Here is a 12731-nt window from a genome sequence, read left to right as displayed (position 1 = left end):
TTTTTGTGTTTGTTGTTGTTGTTGTTGTTTTCACAATCTAGAGAAGCGCCTCCCTCGTCTCAGGAGCCCGCCGAGTCCTGCACGGTCCCCGCCGACGGGCGCCCGCGCGGCCGGCGCTGTCCTCGCCCGGGCCCAGGGCTCCGCGGGTCACGGGGCCGCGCCGGGCTGAGCTCCGGGGCGGGCGGGCGGAGCGGCGCGGGCGCGGGGGCCTCGTGGGGCGCAGCGGCGGGGCGGCCGCGCTCCTCGCCTGGACGGCTCCCGCCGCTCCCGCCGCTCCCGCCGCTCCGCCCGCTCCGCCTGCTCGGGGCTTCACCTGCGCCAGCGACACCCGAGCCCGAGGCCGGGCCCCGCCGCCCCGGGAGGCGACCGGGTGGGGGCCGCGAGGGGCCCTGCGCCGCCCCCGCCGCCGCGCTGCAGCCCGCTCTTCCTCGCGCCCGAGCCCGGCGGCCTGCGGAGCCCCAGCGCGGGGCCGGGGCGGGAGGCCCGGGAGGCCCGGGAGGCCCCGGCGGAGCACGTGCCTCTGCTCGAAGCCTCGCGCCCCGGGCGGGAACTCCCGCGGGGCCTCCGCGCGCCAGCTCCGGCCCCGGCGGCGAAGTACGCAGGCGCCGAAGCTTCTAGACGCCGCCGGGCGGCCGGGCCCGGGGCGCCCCGCCAGGTGTGAAGTTCGGCGGCGTCGGGGGACCTGGGAGCCCCCGCGGCGAGCCCGCGGCCCCGGGCTTGAGTACGTGGCTCCGAGGCCGCAGCCGTCCGAGCGCGCCGCGCCGGGCTCCGGGCCTCGCTCCCCCGAGCCGCCAGGGGGGCGCCTGGGCCCCGGGGCGCCGCGGGGGGAGGGGGCGCCGGCGCCGGGGCCTCGCGGCTGCAGGGGGTGGGGGGGCCGGGCCGCACGTGCCGCCCCGCTCCAGGGGCCCCGGCTCCGGGGCGCTCCCCGGCTCCGCCTCCAGGCGCGGGCGCGGCCGGCCCCGCGCGGGGGTCTTCCTCGGGGCCTGCGCCGCGGCGGGAGGCGGGAGGCGGCGGGGCCTGCGGGGCCTGCGGGGCCCGGGCGCGGGGAGGCCGCGGCCGAGGCGCCTTTCCCGCCCCCGGAGCTCGCAGCCCCCGAGCCGGGGTCGTTCTCCCAACGCGCCCCGCGTCGTGTTCTCGGGCCTCACGCGGAGGGCAAGGACTCGGGGGCGCTGGCCACCTGGCAGGGAACTTTTCGTTGTCCCCGATCTCCCTCCCGGTGAACGTGCGGCGGGAGGCGTCAGGCCGGCGCTCGCACCTCCCGGCCCGGCCCCACCGTCCCTCCCTCCCGACCCCGTCCTCTTCCCCCGCCGAAGTGAGACGCGCGTCCCGCTCGACTTTTCTAGGTTTTCTCTTTACGTTTGCGTTTTCAAGAAACTTCGCCCTACGCAAAAGCCCACTTGGCTCCTCCCGGCAGGAGCCGGAGGGTTGGAGGGACCCAGCACGTGGGAGGAACGACTCGGTCCCCGCAGCCGCCGCGAAGCCACCCGGGACAGCTCAGCAGAAAGGAGGGTTGTCTGCTGCCAACATGCAGGACACGGATCGGGTTTTTTTTTTTTTTTTTTTTTTTTTTTTGTCGTTTTGTTTTCTTTTCCTTTTTGGCTCGGCTCTGAGAGCATTACAGAGCTATCCTTTCCCGCCTCCCGACCCTCTTCCCCTCCCCCTCCTCTGTCTGGTGCAGGCAATTAGGGTGAAGAAATCAGTGCCAGGTTCCTGCCTCTGAAGAGAAAGGAATTGCTTCGGGAATTGAGTCCTGACACCTGTCTCTGTCCTGGAAGGCGAGAGGGGATGCGGGGTCAAAACGCCTGGGGGGGGGGGGGGGGAGAGGCCCAGCTGACCGGGAGGGTAGGACCCTCCCCAAGAGAACGTCCTCTGGACACTCCTCCCTCCCTGTCGTTCGGCCTCCTGCTTCACACAGGTCATTAACACGCGAGGGTATTAACTCGAGAGTTTCCTCTCCTTTTAGGCTCCCCGAGACCAGGACCTGGGGCTGGAATCAGAAGAGCAACACTGACAAGCCGTTCATTAATTTGCATTTATTTTCGGGAAATAATGTAGATAAAGGGGGAGGAAGGGGGACTGCCTTACATTTCAACAAGTAATTTGTGATCTTCACATCGGACAAATCAAATTTACAAATTACTTTCCCACCTACTGGACGAAAAGGCCAAAGCCAAAATTGATACACAGGCGCGGGGCTCTCCGCAGATCTCGGAGGAAGAAGGTGCACTAAAAACTCACTAGACAAAACAGGGTTGTTTAAAGAGAGAGAAGCCGACAGAGGAATTGGAACTGGGGCTTGGGGCCTGGGTTGGTTTGTTTGTTTTTCCTTAATGCCGTATTTTTATTTGTTTTTTTTTTTGTTTGTTTGTTTGTTTTGTTTTCTTTTGTGATTGGTCTCTAAACCAGAACTGGCGACCCTGTGCTTCGACCTGGGGAAGGGCTCGGTCCTACGTCCCCGCCCGGCCTAGCCCCCTTCCCTGCACCCTGACTTGGCTGTTGCCTCCACACTCTCTGGACCCTCCCGACCCTCCGCGCCCAGCTTCCTGGAACCAGAAGGTTCTCGTTAATAAATACACAGAGGGAGAAGGTGTGAGAGGGCAGGTCGGCTTTGCAACAACTGAAAAAAAAAAAATAAAAAATAAAAGCGCCATCGTTTAAGGAAGAGAGAGGAAGGGGGACAGAGGGAAAATATTTTTTGCTTTTGTTTTATATATATGTGTGTATATATATGTATATATATGCTGTATATATCTTAGAGTTCTATTTCCTGGGCGCTAAGACGAGATATGTTCAGTTCAACCAACAGCAACTAAAAAGTTTAAGTGGTCCCTGGAACGGACCGACTATGTACAGCATTCCCGCCGAGGCGGAAGCTTGAGCCAGTTCTACGCAGGGCGGGGCTGTGCGCGAGAGGCCGGGGGCGCGCTCCTCCCTGGGGCCTTGTCCCAGCGCGGCCCGCCGGGGAGCAGAACGCGCCGGGAGGGTCTGGCCCGCAGGCGGGGAGCGGGGCCGAGGGCAGCCGAGGGAGCGGTAGTCTGCAATCGAGAAACACTCAGAAGTTGTTCTGATTTGGGGCAGAGTGGGGGTGCACTCCAGAGGGCAGACACATGCCAGTTAGGGACTCCAGCGTCCAGAAAGAATAAATAAAAGTGTAGGGCTCAAACAGCGAGTCAGAGCAACGAGCCTCCGAAGGCTGCAAGTGCGTCACGACTGCCCAGAGAGCCTGGAAGAGAGTGGCCGAGGAGTTCGTTGGGGCTGCAGGCGGGGGAGAGCGCACGGCCCTCCCCACGTGGGCAGAACTTGCGGGCCAGGCCGGGGCACCGGTCTCCCCATCCGAGGGGTGGGCGGGTCTGCACATCCCCCGAACAAGTGGCGGAACGAGGAGGGCGGCAGTGCAGGCAAAGGGCATCTTTAGGGGCGCGAGAACTCAGGTCTGCAGAAGCCGAGGCAAAGGCGGGCGGTGCAGCAGCAGCAACAGGACGGGGACCGCGGAGGGCGCAGGTAGTTGCGTTTCTTCTCTTCTTCCTTCCACTCCTGGGCTCACAAGACCTGGAACCGCCACGAGGCTTGGTCCTTATAGTCCAGGCAGTCGGGCGAATTGAAGTTGAGTTTCCAGGCGGAGGAAGCGGCGGCGGCCCCAGGCTCCTTGTAATCCAAGCAGTCGGCGGAGTTGAAGGCGAGCCCCGAGCCGCCGTAGCCCTGGTGGTGGTGGTGGTGGTGGTGGTGGTGGTGGCCCGAGGACTGGCTCAGCGGGTGGTGGGCGTGCGGGTGGTGGTGGTGGTGGCCGGCCATCGAGGAGGGTGCCATGGGGCTGAGCTGGTGCGGGTGGTGATGCGAGTGCATGGGCGCCAGGTACGAGCTGCAGTCCACGCCGCCGAAGTAGGAAGAGGAGGGCGCGGGGTAGCCCTGCGCGTAGCTGCCGCCCTGGCCGTAGGACATGGGGTAAGAGGCGGCGGCCGAGGCGGCGCCGGCGGCGACCGAGCGCTGCATGCAAGACGCGTTGCTGGGCGCGGCCAGGGGCTCGGGCACCGACACTGACGCGGGCGCCGAGCCCGGGGAGATGGAGGCCGGACTCCAGATGGACGAGGCGGCCGGCGTGCTCAGCGACGACGGGACGGCCACCGCCGGGTTCCCGCCCAGGCCCGCCGCGGCCGCCGCCGGGTTGGCGGAGGCGCCGGATCCCGAGCTGGACGACGAGGCGGAGCTGGACACGGCGGGCGGCGTGAACTGGCCGCTGCTCTCCGAGCCCGAGCTCTCCCGCACCGGCGACGACTTCTTCTTGGCGGGGCGGCTCTTGGTCCCGCTCCCGCTCTGCTGCTGCTGGCGGCACTTGGCGCGGCGGTTCTTGAACCAGACCTGCAGCGGCCCGAGGAGGGAAGAGCGGGTCAGGGGGCCCCCGCAGCTCGCGCGCCGCCCGGCCGGGCCAGCCCCCGCGCCCCGCGCCCCCGCCCCGCCAGCCTCCCGGTGGAGGATCCTCCTCCGGGAAGTGGGGCTGTGCACCTCCCACCCCCAGCGCAAGTCCGCCCCCGGGCGGAACGTCTGGTCCGTCCGGCTGACGTCCGGGCCTCTCTGAGCTCTGAGCCGCTGCCGCTGGCCGCTCCCCGACAGCCCCGCGCACGCGGGGAGGCCCGTCCGCTCTGAGCAGGGCGCGCGACGCGGCGGAGCGCGAGGGGCACCGCGGGGCGGGGCGGCCACCGCGCCCCAGGGGGAGCCAGCCCGGCCCTGGAGGCCCGGGCCTGGGCCCGGCGGGAGTTTGGGCGGCGGCGGCGGCAGGCCGGGAGGCCGACCAGAGGCCGTGCCCTCGGGGCGCCCCGGGAGCGAGCCCGAGCACAGCTTCGTTGGGCGTCTTGGCTCCAAGTGGGGAGCCAAGTGGCACAAAGCTCCCAGGCCCCTTGGAGGGCCCCGGCACAGGGCCAGGGCGTTCTCCCGGTTCTTTCCCGGGCCTCGAGGGCAAGGGAGGCGAGATAAAAGGCCCTTGCGGAGAGGTCGGAGCTATAATCCAAACAGGACTTTTATCGCAAAAACCAGAAGCAAGCAAGGCCCGTAGCCGGGTTTTGCGTTTGGCATCCTCTGGGGCGAAGGGAGCGTCTCCCCAAACCTGCGCCACCCCCGGGGCGCGCCCCGACAGGGCGCCAGGCTCCGGCCAAGCCCCACTCGGCCGCCTCGAGGATCGCGGGGACGCGGGGCGAGGGCGGAGGCCCAACTCAGCACCCCGGCGCCTGGCGCTCGGAGCCCCGCAGGCCCTCCCGACAGCCCCAGCCCGAGGACTCGCAGCTGCAGGCGGCCGCGGGAGGCGGCCAGGGCAGGGCTCGGAGCGGGCCCTCCAGCGGGGCCGGGCGCTAGGGGGAGTCGGAGAGGGCCTGGCCCGCCCGGGCCCGCCCCGCCGCCGGCCGCCCCGACCCTCCCCAGCCCGCTGCCCCAGGGCCCGGCCCGACTCCGGAGCCCTGGGCACGCGCACCTGGACTCTGGACTCCGGCAGGTTGATCTTGAGCGCCACCTCCTCGCGCATGAAGATGTCCGGGTAGCGAGTCTTGGCGAAGAGCGCCTCCAGCACGTCCAGCTGCGAGCGTGTAAAGGTGGTGCGCTCCCGCCGCTGCTTCCGCGGGGTGGCTGAGGGGACACGCGGGGGCGCCTCGGGTCAGCGGTGGCCACGCGGACCGCGCTAGACGACGCAGACAGGCCCCTGGCAGGGCTCTGTGCGAGGCCGTTGCAAAAGCAAGCCAAGCTCCAAGCGAAAGAAAACTCCCCCAGGAGGCCGAGCCTGAGAGGCCACAGGTGGGAGAAAGTGCATGTGTGCGACTGGGAACCAGTGTCGTCAAGACTCCAGAATTGCCCCCTTCCCTGCCTCTCGGAGGTTAAGAAAGGAAAAGAAGTTATACAATTTCCCTGCCTTCACCACCTCCCCCCCAACACATCCCCTGGCTGGAGGATGGGAAAGGGGTGAGCAGACACACCACCTGGAAAACGCTTTCCCAGGGAACAAGTGGAGATGAAGGAGCGGGAGCTGGGGCGGGGGGAGGCGGCTCAGGCCTTCCACATCCACGGTGCAAAAGTTGGTGCAGACAACGGATGTAGAGGACAATTCAGTTAGGGAGGGAGAGCCCCTCTTCTTCGTCTCAGCCAGTCACTTCCCATAAGAAAAGCCTGGCCCTTCCTGTCAGGGCCTAGAGTGTCCAAATCTCTCTTTCAACATTGGGAGGAAAGGAATAGATTCACACAGACACACACACACACCCCCCCCCCAAAAAAGCCACCCATGAGAAACGAATCCTTGGGTAAATGGGCCCTGTGCTGGTGGTGGGACCACGAGAGAGCTTGCCCAGCTTCACTGGCCTGGCCTGCCTCATGCCCCCGCCACTGCCCTGTGAGCCTGCAGCGTGCAGAGCACTGCAGGCAGACCCGCCATCCGACTCCCCGGGCCTGCTCAGACACCAAGTGTGCGCTCAAACTCAAGAGTCGGGGCGTCCCCAAGATTTGCAGGGGCTGGGGGCAGGGACTGGTGCTCACCCGGGTAGCCCACGGAAGGGTGCAGGAGGTCCATGGCTGGCCCGGCCAGGCCCAGCCCGTTCATGCCATATGGGGGTTGTTTGAGGTAAGACATCATGCTAACAGCCGGGTGGAGGCGCCCGGACGGATCCAGGGGGCCGGGGCCAGGCGCAGTGCGGGGCTCCCACTGCGCAGTCCTTCAAACTCTGCTGCGTCGGGGGGGCCCGGCCTATGGAGACAGGAGACAGGTAAACAGGGACTGGGAGCCATCTCGGTTTCCTGGTCTGGTCGCAGGCGAGCAGCCGGGGCTGGGGAGGGCGGTCAGCTTGGCTCTACGAGGCCTTGGCCGGAAGACCACAGCTTCTTTGAAAAGTCAGCTTTTCTGGATCGTCATCGCCTCTTCTCAGGCGTGGAATGGGCAAAAGACCCTCGTGGGGCGTCGCTAGGAGTGCGGAGAGGCTAAAAGCAGGGCCAAGCTGGAAAGTGAGGGCCTAAAAGGCCGGGCGTGCAAGGTCCCAAGTGTAGGCCAGATTCTGGTCGGGTAGGAGCCGGCCTCCATACCGCAGGAGCAAACGTTTACTCGGCGCCAGTGAGGCAGGCTGCCCAGGGCACCAGAGGTTGTTTCGTTTCGTTTCAAAATGTTTTTGAAAAGCGGGATGAAAAGGTGGCGGGTCGGGGAGAGCTAAGGTGAGGCGCCGCGGGGGGCTAGCGGCACCTGGGCCTCTCTGGGCGGCAGGGCCCACTTGGGGTGCGCTCCTGCAAGGGCCTCCCCCTGGGGCTGGGCCCCCGGGCCCGCGGCCACCCTGCCAGTTGACCTCCCTGCGCCCGGCCGCGGAGAGGCTGCTCCCCGGGGAGCCCAGCACACCTGGGCCGCAGTAGCAGGCCGGGCCCACGGGCGGCCAGGAGACGCGGCCGCGGGGCCGGGGGGCTCCAGGGCGCGGCGGGGGGTCAGGGGCGCCCAGGCCCCGCCGCAGGCCCCCTCCCCGGCAACGCCCGCCGCCGCTGCTTTCCGCCCGCTGCTGGCTGCGGAGGCCGGAGGGCGGCCCGCCCGGCGCCCCGAGGGGTCGCGGATCGGGGAGGCCCGGGCGCCGCGCCCCCGCGGGTCTCAGGCTCCCCTGTATCCCGCCCGCCCGGCCCGCGGCCCAGGACCCTGCCCAGGGCCGACGCGACTAGGCCTCGGCGGCGCAGCTCGCGCTGACCCGGGCCGCCAGGTCGAAGCCAGGCTCCCCGCTCGCCTCCCCCCAGGCGCCGTTCTCAGGGGCAGGGAGTGGAGCTGCGGGGCGCGGCCGGGGCCCCAGGGGACCCCGCGCTGCACCCCGCGTCGCGGGGGATTCAAAGCAGGCCCGGGCCGGGCTGGGCAGTTCGGGGAGGGCGGGGAGAGCCGGGGCGGCCTCCCGCGCCCCTCCCCAGGCCCCACGGCCTGGGCCGGGGGACCCCAGCTGGCAGGGAAAGGGGGCGAAGGAGGCGCGGCCCGGGGCTCCGGGGCCCAGAGAGGGGGGCACGCCGGGCCGCCGCGCCTCTGCCGAGCTGCAGCGCGAGTTTCCAAAGACTTTCTTCAAACTTAGCACTTGAGCTCGCTGACTTCGGAGGAGGCGGGGGAGGGCGCGCGGGGCCGCGGCGGAGGCCGGGGGTCCTCCGCGCGCCCGGAGGGGAGCCAGGCCGCCCCCAGCCCCGCCCACCTGCCGGGGCCCTGGGAAGCGGGGACCGGCCCGGGGCCGGGGGTGGGAGCCAGGGCGGCCCGCGCTGTCTGCTTACCTGCCCTCGGCTGCCGGGGCCGCTCACCATCTACCTCGCGCCCTCGCGCAGGCCCGCGGGGCAGCCAACCTGCAAAGACAGAGCGCGGGTTACTGGCCGGGCCGGACGGCGGGGCCCGGCTCCCCGGGCTTCTCGCTTTCCCCAACTTCCCTCCTGCCTTCTCTTCCTTCCCGGTGGCTTTGTGCGGGTCCCTCCAGGTTTCACTTTATTGCACAGACACTTTGTTTGCAAAGCCCCACGCGTCCCCGAGACCCCACGTCGCCCGGGACCGCGCCGAGGGGCCGCAGGGGGTGGGCGGGCGGGGGCGAGAGGCGCCGAGTTGGGGGAAGGCTCGAGGCTGCAGTCGCAGTCCGGGTGCGGCGCGGAGGCGGCGGGGGCCCGGGGGGTCCCGCCGAGGCACTTTGCAAACTAAATAAATCAAGCGATTTACCTTGTCGGAGCGGCTTGTCTTGCCGGGTTGTTTAGGTGATTGGAAATGTAGCCTGATGAAGATTGATCACCTTTCTACTGCCCTCCCCGGGTATGTGAACGCGAGGTGAGTGCGTAACGGGGCCGAGCTGCCAATCCCCGGGCCCGCGCGGGCTGAGTGACAGCGCGCCGGGCAATGGCAGCCCGAGCCGGGGGTTACCTCCGCGCGCCCCCGCCCTCCTCCGCCCCCTGCACCCCGCCCTCGGCGCCCGCCCGCCCCGCCCCGGGCGCGCGCTAACTCCAGGGCTGGGCTGGCAAACGCGGCGCAGAGCGAGGCGAGGACAGCGGCCGCAGCGCCAGGGCCCGTCGGCGGCGGGGCACGCGGGGCGCGAGGCCGGCCCGGGGGGGGGTCCCCGCCCTTCGCTCGCCCTGTCGGCGCCCGCGAGGGAGTGGCGGGGAGCAGACGCGGGGCCGGGGGACCGGTTCCCGGGCGCTCCCGCGCGCCGCCCGGCTCGGCGGCGGGGCTGTGCGCTCGGGGAGTCCGGAGCCGCGGGCTGCAGGGCAGTGGGGGCCCCGCTCCCCCCGGCGCGCCCCGGGCCCCGCCGCCCCCTTCCCCGCGCCGCCACCTGCAGACGGACGCCGCGGGCGCGGGGGGCCGGGGGCGCGCGGGGCGCGGGGGGCGCGGACCCCGCCTGGGCGCCTCGGGCCCCGCGCCCGCTCGGCCCCCGCGGGGGAGGCCCCGCCGCTCCCCCGCCGCTGCGCGTCCCCCGGGGCCCGCGCGCCCGCCCTCGGCGCGGCTCCTCGGGCGTCGGAGCCCCGCGGCTGCTGCCCCTGGACGCGCCCGCTCTCCTCCCGCCCCGGGAGGTCTCAACGGGAAACTTTCCCTTCCGCACCCGCCTCCTCCGCGGCCGCCCTGCACCGGGGGCGGGGGCGGGGGCGGGGGCGGCAGACCCCCGCCTCCTCCTCCCGCGCCGCGGAGGGAGCCTCCTCGGGGCCGTCTCCCCGGATTGTTCGTACCGGCGAAGCCCATTTCCCGGCCGAACAAACTTCTCAAGCCCGCGTGCCTGCCGGACGTCCCCAAGCGCCCCCGCCCCCACCCCCCAAGAAGGTTTCGCCCCAACCTTGAGCCAGGCGGCTCCTCCTGGCGGCACCTCCTTCTGAGTATTAGGCACCACTTGGGTCCCTTTCGAGGAATTCCTCCCCGGCTTCCCTAGGCCCCCTCCCCTGCATCCCAGCAGGCGGAGGGAAAAGTTTGAGCAGGAGTGAGCGCGAGGGCGAGTCCGGGAGCCGCGGGGCGCCGCGCCGTGGGAGCGCCCGCCGGGGCCGCGAGGTCGGGCCCCGAGCGGACGGGCCGGGGCGAGGCGGAGGCGGCGGCGAGGAAGGGGGAGCCCGCATCGGAAGGGGCCGAGGCCGCCGCTCATCAAAGTACTTCCCCCTCCCCCAAGCGACACTTTCCTTTGGAGCCCGAATAAAATACGGTAACAGAATATGATGGAGGGCACACTGTTTCCTTAACTGCTTCTCAAAGGGCCCGGGAGATCTTCTTAGGACCTTTAATAAGGCTTTGGTCGGTTCTTTTGTTGATCTCTCAAAATCAACTCCTTCTAATTGAAGTTGGAGCTGAAAGCGAGCTAATGTTCAAAGAAAGTGGCCGCCAGACCAACGAAATTACATTTTTTTTTTGTTGGGGGGGGGGTACGATGAGGGAACATCTAATCAAAGGGGCAGAGGAGGAGGGGTGGGAGGGGGCGAGTATGAAGGAGAAAAGGAGGTTTTACAAGATCCTTCTCTGGTTCACAAAAGTCAGCGACACGGGCGCTTCTCTCCAGAACAAAGACACCGCAGCCCATTCACAAAAGGGAAAGAAAGACACACACACACACACACACACACACACACACACACGCACACAGAGGGAGGAGAGAGAGAGAGAGAAAACAATAAAAGAACGAGAGAAAAGGGAGGAAAAAAAAAAAAAAACCACAGGAAAGAAAAAGCTTTAAGAGGAAAAGAAACTGCGCAGAGCGCAGCGCTGACCCGGGCGGGGACACAAGTCCTGGGTCCTCGGAGGCCCCCGGGGCGCAGCCCCCGCGACGGGCAGCGTCTGCAGGACGGAGTGAGGCGCACCCCGCCTGCGGTGCGGGGGAGAGGCGCGGGCAGGAGGCCCCGGGCTCGCGGGGAGGTCCCCGCGGGCGTCCCCGGCCCGGCCCGGCCCGGCCTGCGCGCCCCGGGCCCCGGCGCAGCCCTCCGGGCCCCGGCCGCGTGCCCCGGTCGCGGCCCCGCCACCCGCCGCGCGCCTGCCCCGTCCGGGCCCCGAGCCGCCGGCGGCTGCGGCGGGGCGGCCGTGCGCGCAGGAATGTGCCCGGCGGTCCCCAGGGTCCGCCTCGCGGGCGGCCGGCGCTGTCGCTCCAGATGCTGCCGCGGTCTCGGGGAAGTTGGGACGTATCGAGTAGCACGGCCCCCCCGCGCCCCTCTAATGAGCGTATTTATCTAATCCCGAATTGCAGGAGAATTTTCTTAATGCTCAGCCCGTAAAACCCCGGGATTAAGAAAAGAAAGAGGGAGCGGGAGGAGTGCAGGGAGGAAGAGGACTGGGATGAAAGTTTCTTGCACGCGGCGCGGAGCACGGCGGCGGCCGTCGGTCGCCAGGCAAGTGTCCAGGTGGGAGACGCGGGCCAGGAGCGGCGGCCGCAGGCGGGGAGGGCCCCATTCCGGGCCGGGCCGGGGCGGGGGGGCGCCGGGCCCCGGAGCCAGCCCCGAGGTGACCTCGAGGCCCGGCCAGGCCCCGGGGGACACCTGGGACGGGGGGAGGGGTTTGGCTCCGGGGTCGCGGGATCCCGGCCAGGGGCGGAAGTTCCGCGCGCCGCCCGCGCCCGCCGCCCGCGCCCGCCGCGCTCCTCCTCCTCCTCCGCCGCCGCCGCCGCCGCGACCCCCGGGCCTTTCCCGCGGCGCGGGCTCCCGGGTTCCGGGCCTCTCGGCGCGCCGGGCTTGCGCCTGCGCTCGGCGGGCAGCCTCTGGGCCCCACGCGGCGAGCCCGGGGCGCGGGCCCGACCCCGCCGACCCCGCCGACCCCGCCGGCCCCGCCGGCCCGCGCTGCGCCCCCGAGCTGCCCCCCGGGAGCCCGCGCGGCCCGGGCCCGGGGGGAGGCACCGCGGCGTGGGCGCGGCGAGGCTCCCCGGAGGGCGGGCGCCGGCCCAGCGGCCCCGGGGCGCAGCCGCCCCCCGCTCGCCGCCCTCCTGCTCCGGTAACAAGGGCAAAGACTCAATTGCATTGAGTTCTGGTAACTTTTCGGTAACTTCTTAAAAATCCTTTCCGAGAAGAGATTCTAACGTCGGCAAGTTGTATCGTTTGGAGAGACCGGCAAGGGGGAGGCGGCTGCGTACTCTCCGGAGGGGATCTGTGTGTGCAGACGGCCAGGTCCGCGTGTACGCGGGCACGCGTGGCCCGGGCGCAGGTGCCCACGCGGGGGCTGTCGTCGCGGGCCCCAGACTTGTTGAACGAGCTTGCTTTGTCTCGGGCACCTCGGCGGGACTGGTGGCGACTGCTTCCCAACCGCCAGGTCCCTCCTGGAGCCTGGACCTTCGGGTTCCCAGCTGCCCTTCCTGCCGGCCTGCACGCACACCTGCACGCGCCTCCCTCCCGCCGACCAGGCCCCTCTCCCCTGCACCCGCACCCCCACGCCTGCGGGTCACCAGAAGTCACCATCTCCCCTCAGGAGTGCCACACTAGTAACCACCGAAAACAACGTGGAAAATTCATCAAGACACTAGCGTTGTTTTTTTTTTTCTTTTCCTTTCCCGGTGCTGTGGAATCACAGATTTCCTCACAGCTTTCACACCAGAGATGACCCTTTACGAAAGATGAGAGTTTGCACTGCTTAGGAAAATCTGACTAATTGCTTTCCTTCGCATTCGTGTGTCAGCAGGGCCCCTCTGGGATGGTGTGAACTTACTCCAGATACCGCCTAGTATCCCGCTCCGCACCCAAGAGGACCATTTTCTTTTCCCCGTGAAAAGTCTTATGGAATCACAACCCTCTCAGAGCAGTGGCAGGTTCTCATTGCAAGGAAGTAGCAGCAGTGG

At 68.9% G+C, this 12731-nt stretch overlaps 1 protein-coding gene across 1 annotated transcript; it reads right to left on the bottom strand.

Moving 5' to 3' along the window:
- Nucleotides 1-2018: 2018 nt before the first annotated feature.
- Nucleotides 2019-8759, bottom strand: OTX1 (orthodenticle homeobox 1). The gene is made up of 5 exons (XM_025992716.2): nucleotides 8672-8759; nucleotides 8242-8310; nucleotides 6508-6715; nucleotides 5459-5610; nucleotides 2019-4356 (listed from the first exon to the last, which is right to left on the bottom strand). Exons 3-5 carry the CDS (start codon nucleotides 6602-6604, stop codon nucleotides 3541-3543), a joined length of 1065 nt encoding a protein of 354 aa, XP_025848501.1. The 5' UTR covers nucleotides 6605-6715; nucleotides 8242-8310; nucleotides 8672-8759; the 3' UTR covers nucleotides 2019-3540.
- Between the last annotated feature and the right edge of the window lie 3972 nt (nucleotides 8760-12731).

The sequence above is a fragment of the Vulpes vulpes genome, chromosome 16 (genome assembly GCF_048418805.1).
Source record: "Vulpes vulpes isolate BD-2025 chromosome 16, VulVul3, whole genome shotgun sequence".
Lineage (NCBI taxonomy): Eukaryota > Metazoa > Chordata > Mammalia > Carnivora > Canidae > Vulpes > Vulpes vulpes.
This window is presented reverse-complemented; position numbering and strand designations above follow the sequence as displayed.